Genomic DNA, 13,696 nt, shown 5'->3' with positions numbered 1-13,696 from the left:
TTTAATAACACATCTCTCTTTTTATAAGAGTAATTCATGGTGATTATGGGAAAATTCAAAATTAAGGAAAAGTATAAAAAAGTAAATCAAAATCCACCCATTCTCCATACTCAGATTCTTATGTTTTGTTTCTGCCTCAAGAGTGGTTCACCTGCCCCCCTTATATCCATGGATGGCAGTGACAGCTCACACTTGTTCAGCGCTGGCCCTGGACTGGGCACTTTACACGGCTTATCTTCATTACCCTCCTAACAGTTCTGTGAGTGTGTACTTTTAGTCTCACTGTACAGATGAGAAAACTGAGGCTTGAAGAGGAAGAAACTTGGCCCAAGGTCACCCAGCCAGTAATGAAGCTGCCAGAGAGAAGGGGCCGTTAGCATTTCTCTGCAGCCTCTGGGAGGCCTCGGGTACTATTCTCCTCTCCTTTTTCTTTTTTTTTGTGAGGAAGATCAGCCCTGAGCTAACATCCGTGCCAATCCTCCTCTTTTTGCTGAGGAAGACTGGCCCTGAGCTAACATCCGTGCCCATCTTCGTCCACTTGATGTGGGATGCCGCCACAGCATGGCCTGACAAGCGGTGCACTTAACCGCTACGCCACGGGGCCGGCCCTCCTTTTTCTTAAAACAGCTAATGCTGTAGGCTCCAGGGCTTTATAGGAAGTGTGAGATATTATTTGTGTATCACGTGGCAGGTGCTTTTCTGCTCTGTTCATGTCTGTGCGCTTTGCGCCTTTGTCCCTCTCTAGGCATCATGGCCATCCTGTTCTCAGGCATCGTGATGTCTCACTACACACACCATAACCTGTCCCCGGTGACCCAGATCCTCATGCAGCAAACCCTCCGGACCGTGGCCTTCTTGTGTGGTGAGTTCCCCTCTGTGTGGTTCCCCACGGGCCTACCCAGAGCAGATCATTCTCCCTTGCCCTGTTTTAGGCGTCAGTTGAGATTTTCTTTGGCAGAAGAGGCAGCAGGGGCCGGCCCCGTGGCTTAGCGGTTAAGTGCGTGTGCTCCGCTACTGGCAGCCCGGGTTCAGATCCCGGGCGCGCACTGACGCACCGCTTCTCTGGCCCTGCTGAGGCCGCGTCCCACATACAGCAGCTAGAAGGATGTGCAACTAAGACATGCAACTACCTACTGGGACTTTGGGGAAAGAAAGGAGGAGGATTGGCAGTAGATGTTAGCGCAGAGCCGGTCTTCCTCAGCAAAAAGGAGGATTAGCACGGATGTTAGCTCGGGGCTGATCTTCCTCACACACACAAAAAAAAGAAGAGGCAGCAGAATTCCTCAGAGCCAGAAACTGTACCCCTTTATATTTTGTTTGTTACTCTGGCTTTCAAATTCCATAAAGTAAACCTAATAAATGGAACACGTGATGGCTACAATTTTAAGACCAAAAATAATGAGAACTACTAATTATGAACATTTTGGAGACTCATACATTTTTGATGTATTCAAGTGACATTTCCAAAAATGTATTCCTTGGAACCTATATTGATGAGGGTTAGGTGAAAAAAGACTCCAAAGTCAAAAAAGAGTTTGAAAAATCCTGGGGTAAATAAAGTTTAACAAGTTTATGAACTGCAAGACTCTTCAGCCCACGTGCATTGTGAATTTCTGAGAGAGGGATATGATTACAGCATTTCTCAAATGTGTCCACAGAACCCTTTGTTCACAAGAGCATCTTTTTTGTGTGTGTGTGAGGAAGATCAGCCCTGAGCCAATATCCATGCCACTCCTCCTCTTTTTGCTGAGGAAGACCCCCCCCGAGCTAACATCTATTGCCAATCCTCCTCCTTTTTTTCCCTGTTTCTCCCCAAAGCCCCAGTAGATAGTTGTATGTCATAGTTGCACATCCTTCTAATTGCTGTATGTGGGACGCCGCCTCAGCATGGCCGGACAAGCAGTGCATCAGTGCGTGCCCGGGATCTGAACCCGGGCCGCTGGTAGCAGAGCACGCGCACTTAACTGCTAAGCCATGGGGCCGGTCCCAACAAGAGCATCTTGAAGGACATAACTTGGGGAGATTCTGCATTAAAGGTGTCATTGTTGGGCTGGGGTACACCATGATGGCTGCTTCTTTTAGGCAGTTTCAGTTTGAGCTCTTGCTCCCCCAACGTACCTCCTCCCTAATTTATACCTGGGAGCGAAGGAACCACTTTCACACTGTCCCTTTACGCTGGGCCCCCGGTGGCAGTGCCCTAGCTGTCATCATTGGCATCTCCCCCAGCATTTCGGCAGGGCTTGTCTCATTTTGAAGCACTAGTTCCACGCTGTCGTGTGCTAGCAGGCAGGGGCAGGCCGTGCAGACTTCATTCCACAGACAAGGAGGCTCAGGTCCTAAGCAGTCAGATGACTTGCCCATAGTCTCATGGCTAAGAAGTGAGTCTGGAAGCCAGGTCTGTCTCTTCCTGGTCCAGTGGGTATTTTTTCCACAGCACCCCTCTCAAAAAGTCATAGCTAAAGACTCTGACCCTGACTCTCTCAATTAAAGGAATGTAAAGCAAAACGTTATTAAATTCTATTTGGTACCCATCAGATTGGCAAATCTTAAGTTTGATAATACCCACTTCTGACACGGCTTTATGGAAAATGGGCCCTGTTGATGGCTGTGTACATTGATGCCATCTTTTTGGAGAGTCATTTGCAGCATCAGTCTGAATTTAAAAGGCATATGCTCTTCGACCCAGCAGTTCTACCATCAGGAATTTAGCCTGTGTACAGGCTAAATTGTTTGTTGTAGCTTGTAATATCGGAAACAGAAACAGTCTAAATATCCATTGACAGAGGATTTGTTAAATTAACCGTGACACATCCATGTAATGGAATTTATGCTGCCAGGGAAAAGCATAACATAGATCTGAATATGTTCTAAATGAGCTGATTTGGAAATGAGCTGATCATGAAAATATTTATTAGATAAGAAAAAAATTCAAGGAGAAGAAGGGTAAGTATCCTGTCAGCTTGTGGACTTGTAGAAGAATATGCGTTTGAAGAAAAAACATTGCTAAAGTGTTTTAAAACAGCCACACTGTTTTATGATGTTTAACTATTTTAAAATACAGTCTTTGTCTCCCTGTTTATTAGGCTGCCCTGTGGGACGTCACAGGGTGAGCAGGGAGCCCAGTGCTAGAAATTTATAAGGTGCTTTTTCTCAGGATACATAAGTAACTGCTTGTGCAGCAAGAGTGAATGTTGGACTCTGACTTGTGGAGCAGAGCCAAGAGTTGGAAATGTCTCTCTCCCTGCAAATCCTGCAGGGTGTAAGCCGTCTTCCAAACCTTGTGGCGGCTTTAAATATGTGAAGTCAATCATTCTGCTTTGTCCGCTCTGGCAAGGAAGTTAACAAAGGGCCCTTTCACGCTAGTCATGTGGTGTCTGCAGCCATTTGCTCTGAATTTTTGCCACTTTGCTTCAGTGGGGATCCTTGCTAATCACAGTGTTCAGCAAATGGACAGATTCATATATTTATCATCTTCCCGGGTTGGAGAGCATTTATGTGCATGAGTATTTGACAGTTGACTCATTAAATTGGGCGATTCTGAATAGCAAGCACGTGTTGCTGTGTGATAGAAAAGAATGAGAGAATCGAAGTACAAGTTTCACCAAGGTATTAGTTGCAGGATTTTCCAGAAAATAAGCAAAGTGTTATATTGGATTCTGATTTACTTCTGAATGTTTGCTTGCTTGACAATTTAGTACTATATTAGAAGAAAATAGTTGGGGCTGAATAATCCATTCTTTGGTTTGTTTCAGAAACATGTGTGTTTGCATTTCTTGGCCTGTCCATTTTTAGTTTCCCTCACAAGTTTGAAATTTCCTTTGTCATCTGGTGCATAGTAAGTATTTTCCTTGTTTTTTATTTAATTACTTATTTGTAGATCAATAACCACATGTTCTGGATTCATTTATGTAACTGTTAACTGTTCAAAGTCAACAGCTACATAGACGCTCTTCTGTTTAAAAAATTTTTTTTAATCTTTTGTTAAAAAATCACAAACATACAATAAAGGGAAAAGGGATGGAATTAAGTGAATGAATATCACTGAAAAAGGCCGTTTGCTTCTTTTGAAATTTTAAATGGCCTTGAATGTTATGGTCTCTTTTAAAAAGTACAAGTCTGTGTGTTTTTATGTTAGGTGGTAAAAGCAGATTTCAGAATTGAATATGTAATTGATCATAATCATGTAAAACCTTTATGTATAGAAAAAAGAAAATACAGCCAAATGTTCACAATGGTTGTAGAATTGGGGGTGATTTCTTTCTTTCCTTTTTTCGTCTATTTTTTCTGGATAATTTATAATGCATATACTTGCTTCTTACTGTGGTTTTCTTCAAATGTGTCCATTTATAAGCATGACCGTGGACACTTGTTTAAAGTAAAGGTTACCAGGCCTTACCTCCCCTGAGATTCAGCCAGAGGCGTCATCCCAGGTGATTTTTATGATCAAGGTTTGGGAAACTGTTATAATTGGACTGGGGGTGGCAGTAGCAGACAAATTAAAATACACCTTTAAAAAAAGAAAATAGAAGTTTAATCATTTGCTGTAGAATCAGATCGTTTTGGGGAATGGAGTAGGGGGAGAATAAATGTTTATCATTTAAAAGAAAGGTTTGTCTGCCTCAGGCATCTGATCCAAGCGACATGAATGGCTTCTGATGTTTGGGCCTTTAGCCTGGTGTTCCCAGGTCCCTTGTCTGGGTTCCTCTGTGTGTCTCTGTTCCCTCAGTGTGAGCTGCTCTCCCGGAGGCCCTCCTGCTGACTCAGGCTCTGAGCCCTAACTTGATCTCTCTGTTGTCTTTTTAGATCCTCTGTTAATTTAAGGCACTTAAGCACACCTTATTGTTGTTGAATTATGATAATTCATCTTCAGTTAACTTTTATTACCTACTTCGCTTAACAAAACACAGCTGTTGAGAGGCAGACTTTTTTAGCACAGTCACCCACCATGTGCAAACCAGTGAGGCCTACTTGTTTGGCATGTGGGGAAACTGAGACACAGAGAAGATAAGGAACCCTGAGGGAAAAGATGTTTCTCCCTCCAGTCTGGGTGCTTCCACCTCTCAGTCGGCAAGAGCATGTTGCTTTTGTCACTGTTATCTGTCCTCCAAAGTCAGGTTTTAGGACAAGAGAACAGCAGCGAGTCTTTTCAGAAAGTATGATAGTCTTTAGTGTGGTCACTGGGTAAAGGGGGCCACATTTGGTCAAACCTGAAACGCAAGCGTGGGAATCGAAGATTGGATTTCGGTGGGTCAAAAAGGGAGGTGACCATCTCAGCTGTGGGTTGGGAGGAAGAGGAAAGTGAGAGGATGCCCTGGGATGGTAACTGAGTTTCCCCTGAGTGCCTAGTCAGGCTGGCCCTGCCACTCCGGGAGGCGGCCTGTTCTACATTCGGATGAGTGACCTTAGACTCACTCAGTGGTCAAGGGCATGGGCTTTGGGGACTGAACCAGTTTTGGGACTTAGCCCCACCACTTCCTGCCTGGGTCAACTTGGACCAGTTACTTAACTTCCCTATGTCTCCATTCCCTTGTCTCTAAAATGGAGACAGTAATAACTACTTCATAAGACCATGGCAGGGATCTAAATTTAACAAGATAATGCATATAAAATGCTTAGCACATTGTCCTGCATATAAACATTGGATGATTGGGAGCCGTTATTGTTAACTTGACCATCCAAGGCACACAGTCCAAAGCACGTTCAATCCATGCTTGTTACAAGAGTAAACTTAGAGCCTACAGAATGTACATGCGTATATTACTCTTTTCTAGTTGGTGATGCTGAGAACCAAGATGAAAAAAATGGAAGTGAATTAATAAGTAGTTCTGAGTATCCACTTAGATGAGATTTAAACTTTACATAAAGCTGTATTTTGTTAAGATCGACATGCCTTTGGAGATGGTTAAGATGGTTAAGAACCAAAAGCCATAGAAGCAACGAGCTAGGCAGGGTGTGTGTGACCTCCTTTTAGAGCCTACCTATGTATTCCTTTTGCTCAGAGAGCAGTATTTACGTGCATGGTAGGCCCTTCTCAGTCTTCCCTCCTTTCCCTGAGGAGTGGGGCCCCAGGGGAGAGGCAGGAACACCTTGTCTGTCCCTCCAGAGCTGGCCCAGTGAGAAGGATTAGCGCAGGCCCCTCCCATGGTGGAGCACCTTTGGAGGAGTTAGATTGCCCTTAAATTAATCTCTGGATATTTCTGCACGGCTTCCTGGCATTCAGTTTTGTTCTCCTGTCATTGCTAAAGCCGTCATTGACACCTAATTAGTCCTCTCTTTCTGACTACAGAAACGTAATGTACAAAGCTTTGTCCTTTCCCAGACACGTAGAAACTGGCATCTACGGCAACATGCCTGCTGGGCCTCTGACTAGCATTGTGTTAGTCATGTCTTTTGTGACCGAGGGAATGCTGCACTTACAGAGGGTGTGTCTCAAGGTCTGGGTAGCTTCGACAAGCTTCAACTTGAAGAACCAGAGGTTTCCGTCTAAAACTTAGTTTGTTACTGTTAACAGGTGCTTGTACTGTTTGGCAGAGCGCTGAACATTTTCCCTCTTTCCTACCTCCTGAATTTCTTCCGTGATCATAAAATCACACCGAAGATGATGTTCATCATGTGGTTTAGTGGTAAGTCCAATCTTGAACGGACAGTGGAGGGAAAATACCTCTTATAAAAGCACACACCGGGCAGAGAACACATGGCTATCTGCTAGAGCCCTTTGAAAACAAGTGTGCCTCCTAAGCCAGAAATCATACAAGCTCCCATTTAACAGGCACCTACGGTAATCCAGGCCCTGAGCGAGGCCCTCGCCGCAGCCTGTGAAACGGGTGCTACACGACTGCTCTGTAGAGGAGGAAGCTCAGGCTCAGGACCAGAGGACTTGCTAGGACCGCAAGAGGCAGAGCCAGGATCGGCCCTCCCTCCGTCCACTTTCTTTCCTGAACAGACAGGGCAGCCCAGGCCAAGGTCTGCGTGGGGCAGCTCTCACCTGAGTGCGTACTAGGCTGAGGTAATAAGGGGCTGAAAATAAAAAAGGTTAAAGGTTAAACTTTTTTGTACTACAAGCTAGATTTGAATATTTTTCTCATTCAGTCACTAAGTTCTGATAGTTTATTTGAACATTTCAGTTGCTGTTCAGTCATATTCCTCTACTTTTTAAAGGATGAAAGGGATTTCATAAATCTTTGGCTCCTAAAGAACTGGATCCTTAGGCATCTTTTTTTTTTTTTGTGAGGAAGATCAGCCGTGAGCTAACATCCGTGCCAATCCTCCTCTTTTTGCTGAGGAAGACTGGCCCTGAGCTAACATCCGTGCCCATCTTCGTCCACTTTATGTGGGACGCCACCACAGATGGCCTGACAAGTGGTGCATCGGTGCGCGCCCAGGCCGCCAGCAGCGGAACGCGCGTACCTAACTGCTACGCCACGGAGCCGGCCCCTCCTTAGGCATCTTTGAATTTATTTTGGAGTGATACAGCTGGTTCTTTGTGCTTTCTTATTTAAATATTATAATTAAAATATTTTGGTGTGGGTCAGGGTAGAATAATATGCTTTATAAGCTGTTTTCTATCCAGTAGCATACTGTAAATTTCTCACAGATTTCTCTTTTCTTTCAAAAGGTCTCCTTTAAAATATATACATGTGTGTGTGAGAGCTATATGTATGTATGTATGTATGTATGTATAGTGAGAGAAACTTTTTTTCTCAGTCTTTTTTGTGAATGAAGAAAAATGTTTTTGTAAAGTAGTTGACCCATAGTCTTGAAAATCTAAGAAATGTATCAGAGGGGCCGGCCTGGTGGCATAGTGGTTAAGTTCATGTGTTTCACTTCAGTGGCCCAGGGTTTGCAGGTTCAGATCCCGGGTGCAGACCTACGCACTGCTCATGCAAGCCATGCTGTGGTCGCATCCCACCTGCAAAAAAAAAAAAAAAATAGAGGAAGATGGGCACAGATTTTAGCTCAGGGCCAATCTTCCTCACCAAAAAAAAAGAAAAAGAAAAAGAAATGTATCAGATATTTTATAAAGTTATGTGAGCTATTCGGGAGAGAAGGGCGTGATGAGATCTCTATGGGGAAGCAGGGTGGGGGATATTTTCGACAGTGAGGGCTGTTGGTCCTGGGTGTTCTCTCCCAGGCCATCCCAAGTCCTCCCTCCATTGATTTCCACCCTCTCTTTCCTGGACCATCAACCTCTGTCTCTACTGGTTTCTCCCATCATCATTTAGGAACAGTCGAAGATTCTCGTCTTTCCCAGCAAAATCCAACAACTTCAACCAAAATCCCTACCCCACATCCCCTCCAGCTGCTTCCGTGTCTCCTCTCATCACGGCCAGACCTCTTTGAGTGGGCTGTCCTTGCCCATTTTCTCTACTTCCTCACCTCCTGTCCACAGGCTGGACTTGGCCTTGCCAGGGTCACCAGCCACCTCCTGCAGCCAGACCTGGTGACATTGGTTAGCCCTCGGTCCACCCACCTCCTCAGCTTTGGGCTCCTTCCTCCCACTGACCTGCCTTCTGACTGGAAACCCCCTCCCTCTCTTCCCGTGGCCTCTGGGCCGTGTTCATGGTTTCCCTCCTTTCCCTTTGGGGTCTCCTCAGGCTTCCGTCTGGCTCCCCCTCCTCCTTTACTGACCCTTCAAGTATTGGCTTGCTCAGACTCGGCCCCAGACCTGCTCCTGCCCTTGTGTTCTCACAAGCTCAGCTGTCCTGTGGCCTCGACTTCCACCTAGTTCCCACATTCCCAAAGCTGTTTCCTCTGGCCCAGACTCTGAGATCCAGACTCCTGTGTCTCAACCCTCTTTGGATGTCGTGGAGACATTGCGATCTCGTTGTCTAGGACTGAACTCACCTTCCTGCCCAACTTGCTTTTTTGCCAGCACCCCCTTCCACAGAAGACAAGAATGTGTATTATGACAGAGGTGTGGCTAACTTAGTGTTTGCTGTGTGCCCACACTGTTCTTTGCCCAGGCGTTTCATCCTCGGGTCACTGACATGGCAGGCCCTGTTTCTAGTCCCTCATGTTGAGGTTGAGAGGTTGAGTTGAGTCACACACCCCAGCATGGGAGGCCCAGGGGAAAGGGGGCCAAGGGGTGAACCCAGGTCGACTCCAGACCCCGGGCCCAGACCATTGCACAGCACAGCCTCCTAGGACAGCCCACCTACCAAAGACCTGGGCATCCTCTGTGTGCTTTCCTTCCCTGATCACCCCGCCTCCCGCTCACCCCTGTGACCTGTTGCTTCCAAACCTTGTGTCTCAGTTCCATTCCCATCTCTCCTCCCCCGGCCCCCTCCGGGCTCTGGACTGCTGCAGCGATCAGACCCCCATCCTGCTGTGATGCTTCGGCCTCCATGTCTGGGTCAGATCCTGTCGCTGTGTGCTCTGCCTCGCCCTCCCTTCTCCTTCTGGCACTCCCCCTCTCACAAGTCCTCTTTTAGTGTCTCTCCTCCCTATGCTCTGAGAACTCCCCAAGGGCAGGGCAGGACCGCCTGGTCCCCTGTATATGGCGCTAGGCAAGCCAGGACATTTCTTAGAAAATGTTTTTTCCCAGCTCAGTCCATGTGCCTCAGTCCAGCCAGCAGCCTCGTAGGGGACCAAAATAGGAAGTAAGGAAGAGGCCATGATGCAGTTCCCAACAGCCTCTGGCCACCACCGGAGCAGCCCCGAGCCTGTCGGTGCTGCCAGGAGCTACACAGGGGCCGCACCTTCAGATCCATGGGGCGCTGGACAACTTGCATTCTGTGCTGTTGCCTGTAAAGCTGTGTGGCCCTGGGACGCCGCTTCATTCTGTCAGTCTCGGTTCCTCCTCTCTATATTGTGGAGAATAATAGCACCTGCTCTACAAGGTTTCCTGTGAAGATCAAATGAGCTTGTGCATGCAGAGCACTTAGCACAGGGCCTGGCGCACACACGGGGAGGGCTTGGTCAACACTAGCTGTCATATTTCTAAAAGGTGAGCATTGGGCTTGATAAGTCCTTACACACACACACTCGGTGCTTCATAACCTGGACAGGTCACCTCATCTGATCTGCTCAACCACACTGTGAAGTGGGAATGGAGGTGAGCTTCCACCTGGGCCCAGCTTCTCTGCAGCCTGCTTCTCTCACACCCCAGAGCCTCATAGGATGTGTTTGCATTCTCCTGTGGGTCTGTTAAAATGTTCGACTGGCCACGATGCTGGGCCTTGCCCAGATCCCCAGAGAACTGGGTCAGTGCTGCCTCTTCCCTGTCTCTCCTCTTACTTCCTTCACTGTCCCCTCAGGCCTGCGGGGGGCCATCCCCTACGCCCTGAGCCTGCACCTGGACCTGGAGCCCATGGAGAAGCGGCAGCTCATCGGCACCACCACAATCATCATCGTGCTCTTCACCATCCTGCTGCTGGGCGGCAGCACCATGCCCCTCATCCGCCTCATGGACATCGAGGACGCCAAGGCGCGCCGCAGGAACAAAAAGGACGTCAACCTCAGCAAGACGGAGAAGATGGTGCGTGCCGCGTGGGCCTGGGCTGGGAGCAGAGGGTTGGTCACCACCCGCTGCTGGGAGATTGGGGAAATGAGACTGGATTTGAGGATACTCAGGACCTGTGCACACATGCACGCGCGCACACGCGCGTGCGCACACACACACACACATATGCACGCACGCACACAGGTGCCAGTGGCACGACCTGAGAAGGAGGTTGAACTCAAGTTCTGAAGCACGGCTCTTTGGGGTGGGCTGGCTGCCAGCCTCTGGCCTGGCGAAGCCGCAGAAGCCATGGACTGGGAGTGTGCACCCGTGTCGGACTCGCCCAGCAGCACTCCTCTGCTGCTAGCAGCTGCACCTCCCATTGGGGCGCGGGACTGGGAGGTTTCGAAGTCACATCATTCCCCAGCATTTACCAGAAGCCTTCTGTTGGGGCTTGAGGGGAGGAAGGTGCTTACAGTGGCTTTGAGGGCCATGAGAGAGGGGCCCTCCACCGAGGACAGAGCAGGGCATGATTTGGGGGCTGGAGGTGCCCAGGGCCCAGCTGTAGTGAGCCTGAGGCCCCCAAACGCTGCCCACCTCTGCCTCCTCCAGGCCCCCCTCCTGCCCCGGCACCTGCCCCATCTGAGTCAGCTGTGGTGGTGCCTGCCTCGCCCTCTGTTCACCTCAGGACCCTGTGCTGAGCTAGGCTCTCTCACAGTTGCAGAGGCCGCCCTGGCCTCTCGTCCCACCTTCCTGACCCCTACCCCCATTTCTGGAAATACATCTTTTTCTAGTTCCCTTATTGGAGGCCACCAGTAACTTTCATCAGTCATGGAAGGCACAGAAATTCTCAACCAGTGTTACCGCCCTAGGGAGGGGGTCTTCTGCCCAGTAGGGTTTCTTTTCTACAATATGGCTTCCCTTATGTCAACTTTGTCTTGAGCCGGTATCACCAGGAGACAGGGACAGGGGACAGCCCGCTTCTCACACTGAGAGTCCAGGTCAGGTGGAGCTTGGCCTCCAGTCCCTGCACCAGGCCTCTCAGTCAGGGCTGCGCTGCGGGGAGGAAACCTTCAGAGGACCTCGGCTGGGCTGGCTCAGCAGAACTTCTCTCACTCCCAGCGGCCCTTGTCCCCAGACCCATCCGCCAACTTCCTTGTCTGTTTTTAACGAAAGCTCTAGCATAGGTTCTCAAACCTTTTAGTGGGTGTCAGAATCAGTGGAGGGCTCCAGGGGCTTACAGGTCTGGGTGGGGCCGGAAGGAATTTGCATTGCTTACAAGTTGCCAGGTGCTGCTGCAGGCTGCTGGCCCTGCAGCCACACTTGGCTCAGGGGGAGCCAGGATGTTTGCTCAGAGGAAGAATAGCTGCTCTTTAGGGAATGTTTTCCGTGGCGTAGGCACTGTGCCAGCGCTCTCCTTGACTCTCAGGTCGCCCTGATAACCTGCAGGAAGCAGATGCTCTCATCCTCCCCATTCTGCAGATGAGAGCACTGAGGCACGGAGAGGCCAAATCACACAGCTGAGGTCACACAGACCCCAGAGCCTGCGCTCTTCACCCCACACTCTCCATCAGCGCTCCTCAAGGTGAGGTCCCTGGACCAGCAGCATCACTGGAAACTTGTTAGAAATGCAGATTTTGGGGCCCTGTCCCAGACCTGCTGAATCAGGAACTCTGAGTGGGCCTAGTGGGCCCAGTAGTTTGTGGATCACAAGCCCTCAAGGCAATTCTAATGCAGGCCAGAGTTTGAGAACCACTGCTTCACACAGCATCAAAATGCCCTCCCCCCCGCACTCTCTATCACCTCCTACCCCTGCACCTCCTGCAGGGGCTCCCGGGCGGAAGCCCAGCTGACTCGGACTTCGGAGCAGCTCCTCTGGCAGCGCAGCAACGGCTGCATTCAATTCCTGCAGGTCGTCCCTGCAGAGGGGAGGGCTGTTCTGGGCCTGGGGCCTGGAGCGGGGCTGACAGATCCGGTGAACCTGGGACCTACGTCCCCTCCTGACCTGCCCTGGCTGGTCGTTCTCTTCATCCTTCTCCAGTTCCCGCTGGGATTGTCCCCTCCCCCGCTGCACTGATGTGACTGGCGGACCCCTGCCCAGAGCCGAACCATGGCCAGTGCGGCCGCAGGCACAGATGACGAAAGGAGCCTCCCTTGTTCAGTTGCTGGTGGTGAGACAGCCAGAGCGGCAGGTCCCAGGCCTGGCTGCACGTTAGCATCACCTGAAGGCTTTAAAAACCAAGCTCCAGCTCCAGCCCCGAACTTCTCATTTATTCACAACTCGCATTTATTGCTGGGTGTCCGTCATGTTTTTACAGACCTTCCCGCCTCCCTGCGGCTCCCAGGAGGCCCTTTGCTGCCCACAGACGCCCTGCACTGATCTGAAAGCGCAGTTAGGGTTGGGGACTCGGGTGGCCGGGGCAGAGGGCGGCTAGGTAGGCTGCGTGGTGTGGGGCTTCCAGGGAGGTGCCAGCTGCCCACCCCACGGCTGCCTGCCCCCCCCCGCAGGGCAACACCGTGGAGTCGGAACACTTGTCGGAGCTCACCGAGGAGGAGTATGAAGCCCACTACATCCGGCGGCAGGACCTCAAAGGCTTCCTGTGGCTAGACGCCAAGTACCTGAACCCCTTCTTCACACGGCGGCTGACCCAGGAGGTGGGGCATGGGCCGGCGGGCGCCACACGGCCAGGGGTCCCTCGCCTTCCTCCCTCAGGACCTGCAGTGGGCAGGGAAGGCCCACCTGCTGTGGTTGGGGGTGGGGGAGGGCAGCCAGGCCACTGCCTCCCGCTCCGCTTTCCCTCCCTCCCCGGCTCGGCTCGCAGGCGGGATATGCTGTGGCCCTGGGCATCTGCTGTCTTCCCTTTGCTGCCATCTTTAGTGCGAGTTTTATAATAAACTTGTTAACACAGTTTGGTTTTCCTGGATGATAGACTCGGGACACTGATCAGCTACGGAATCTGAGCTGAGGAATTTCAGACGTGCCAGGGCTTCAGGCGGTGGTCCAAGCCTCAGGGCTCTCATTCCATCCCTCCTGGCCTCTGGGTGACAGTCTCACAGGGACCACCTTGGACCTGCTTTGCTAAAACTCATCCTGCTTCATGCAGGCTTTGGGGGGGCGGGCGGGGTTCTTCCGGCTGCTGCCCCCCCTTGTTTCTGAGCCCCGTTTTCCCTCCTTCAGGGGTCGCTCTCAGCCGGTGAGCTCTTACTATAAGCCAGGTGTCGCGCCAAACATTTTTCACGATTGCTTTGTTTCAT

At 50.1% G+C, this 13,696-nt stretch overlaps 1 protein-coding gene across 1 annotated transcript in view; it reads left to right on the top strand.

Moving 5' to 3' along the window:
* SLC9A8 (solute carrier family 9 member A8) overlaps nucleotides 1–13,696 on the top strand; it is a 71,713-nt gene that overhangs the window by 53,830 nt on the left and 4,187 nt on the right. The window contains exons 11-15 of the mRNA XM_058562492.1: nucleotides 746–862; nucleotides 3,753–3,835; nucleotides 6,512–6,623; nucleotides 10,257–10,477; nucleotides 12,950–13,096. Coding sequence (XP_058418475.1) covers nucleotides 746–862; nucleotides 3,753–3,835; nucleotides 6,512–6,623; nucleotides 10,257–10,477; nucleotides 12,950–13,096 — 680 coding nt within the window. The remainder of the gene's footprint in view (nucleotides 1–745; nucleotides 863–3,752; nucleotides 3,836–6,511; nucleotides 6,624–10,256; nucleotides 10,478–12,949; nucleotides 13,097–13,696) is intronic.

This window comes from Diceros bicornis, chromosome 19, assembly GCF_020826845.1.
Source record: "Diceros bicornis minor isolate mBicDic1 chromosome 19, mDicBic1.mat.cur, whole genome shotgun sequence".
Classification (NCBI taxonomy): Eukaryota; Metazoa; Chordata; class Mammalia; order Perissodactyla; family Rhinocerotidae; genus Diceros; species Diceros bicornis.
This window is presented reverse-complemented; position numbering and strand designations above follow the sequence as displayed.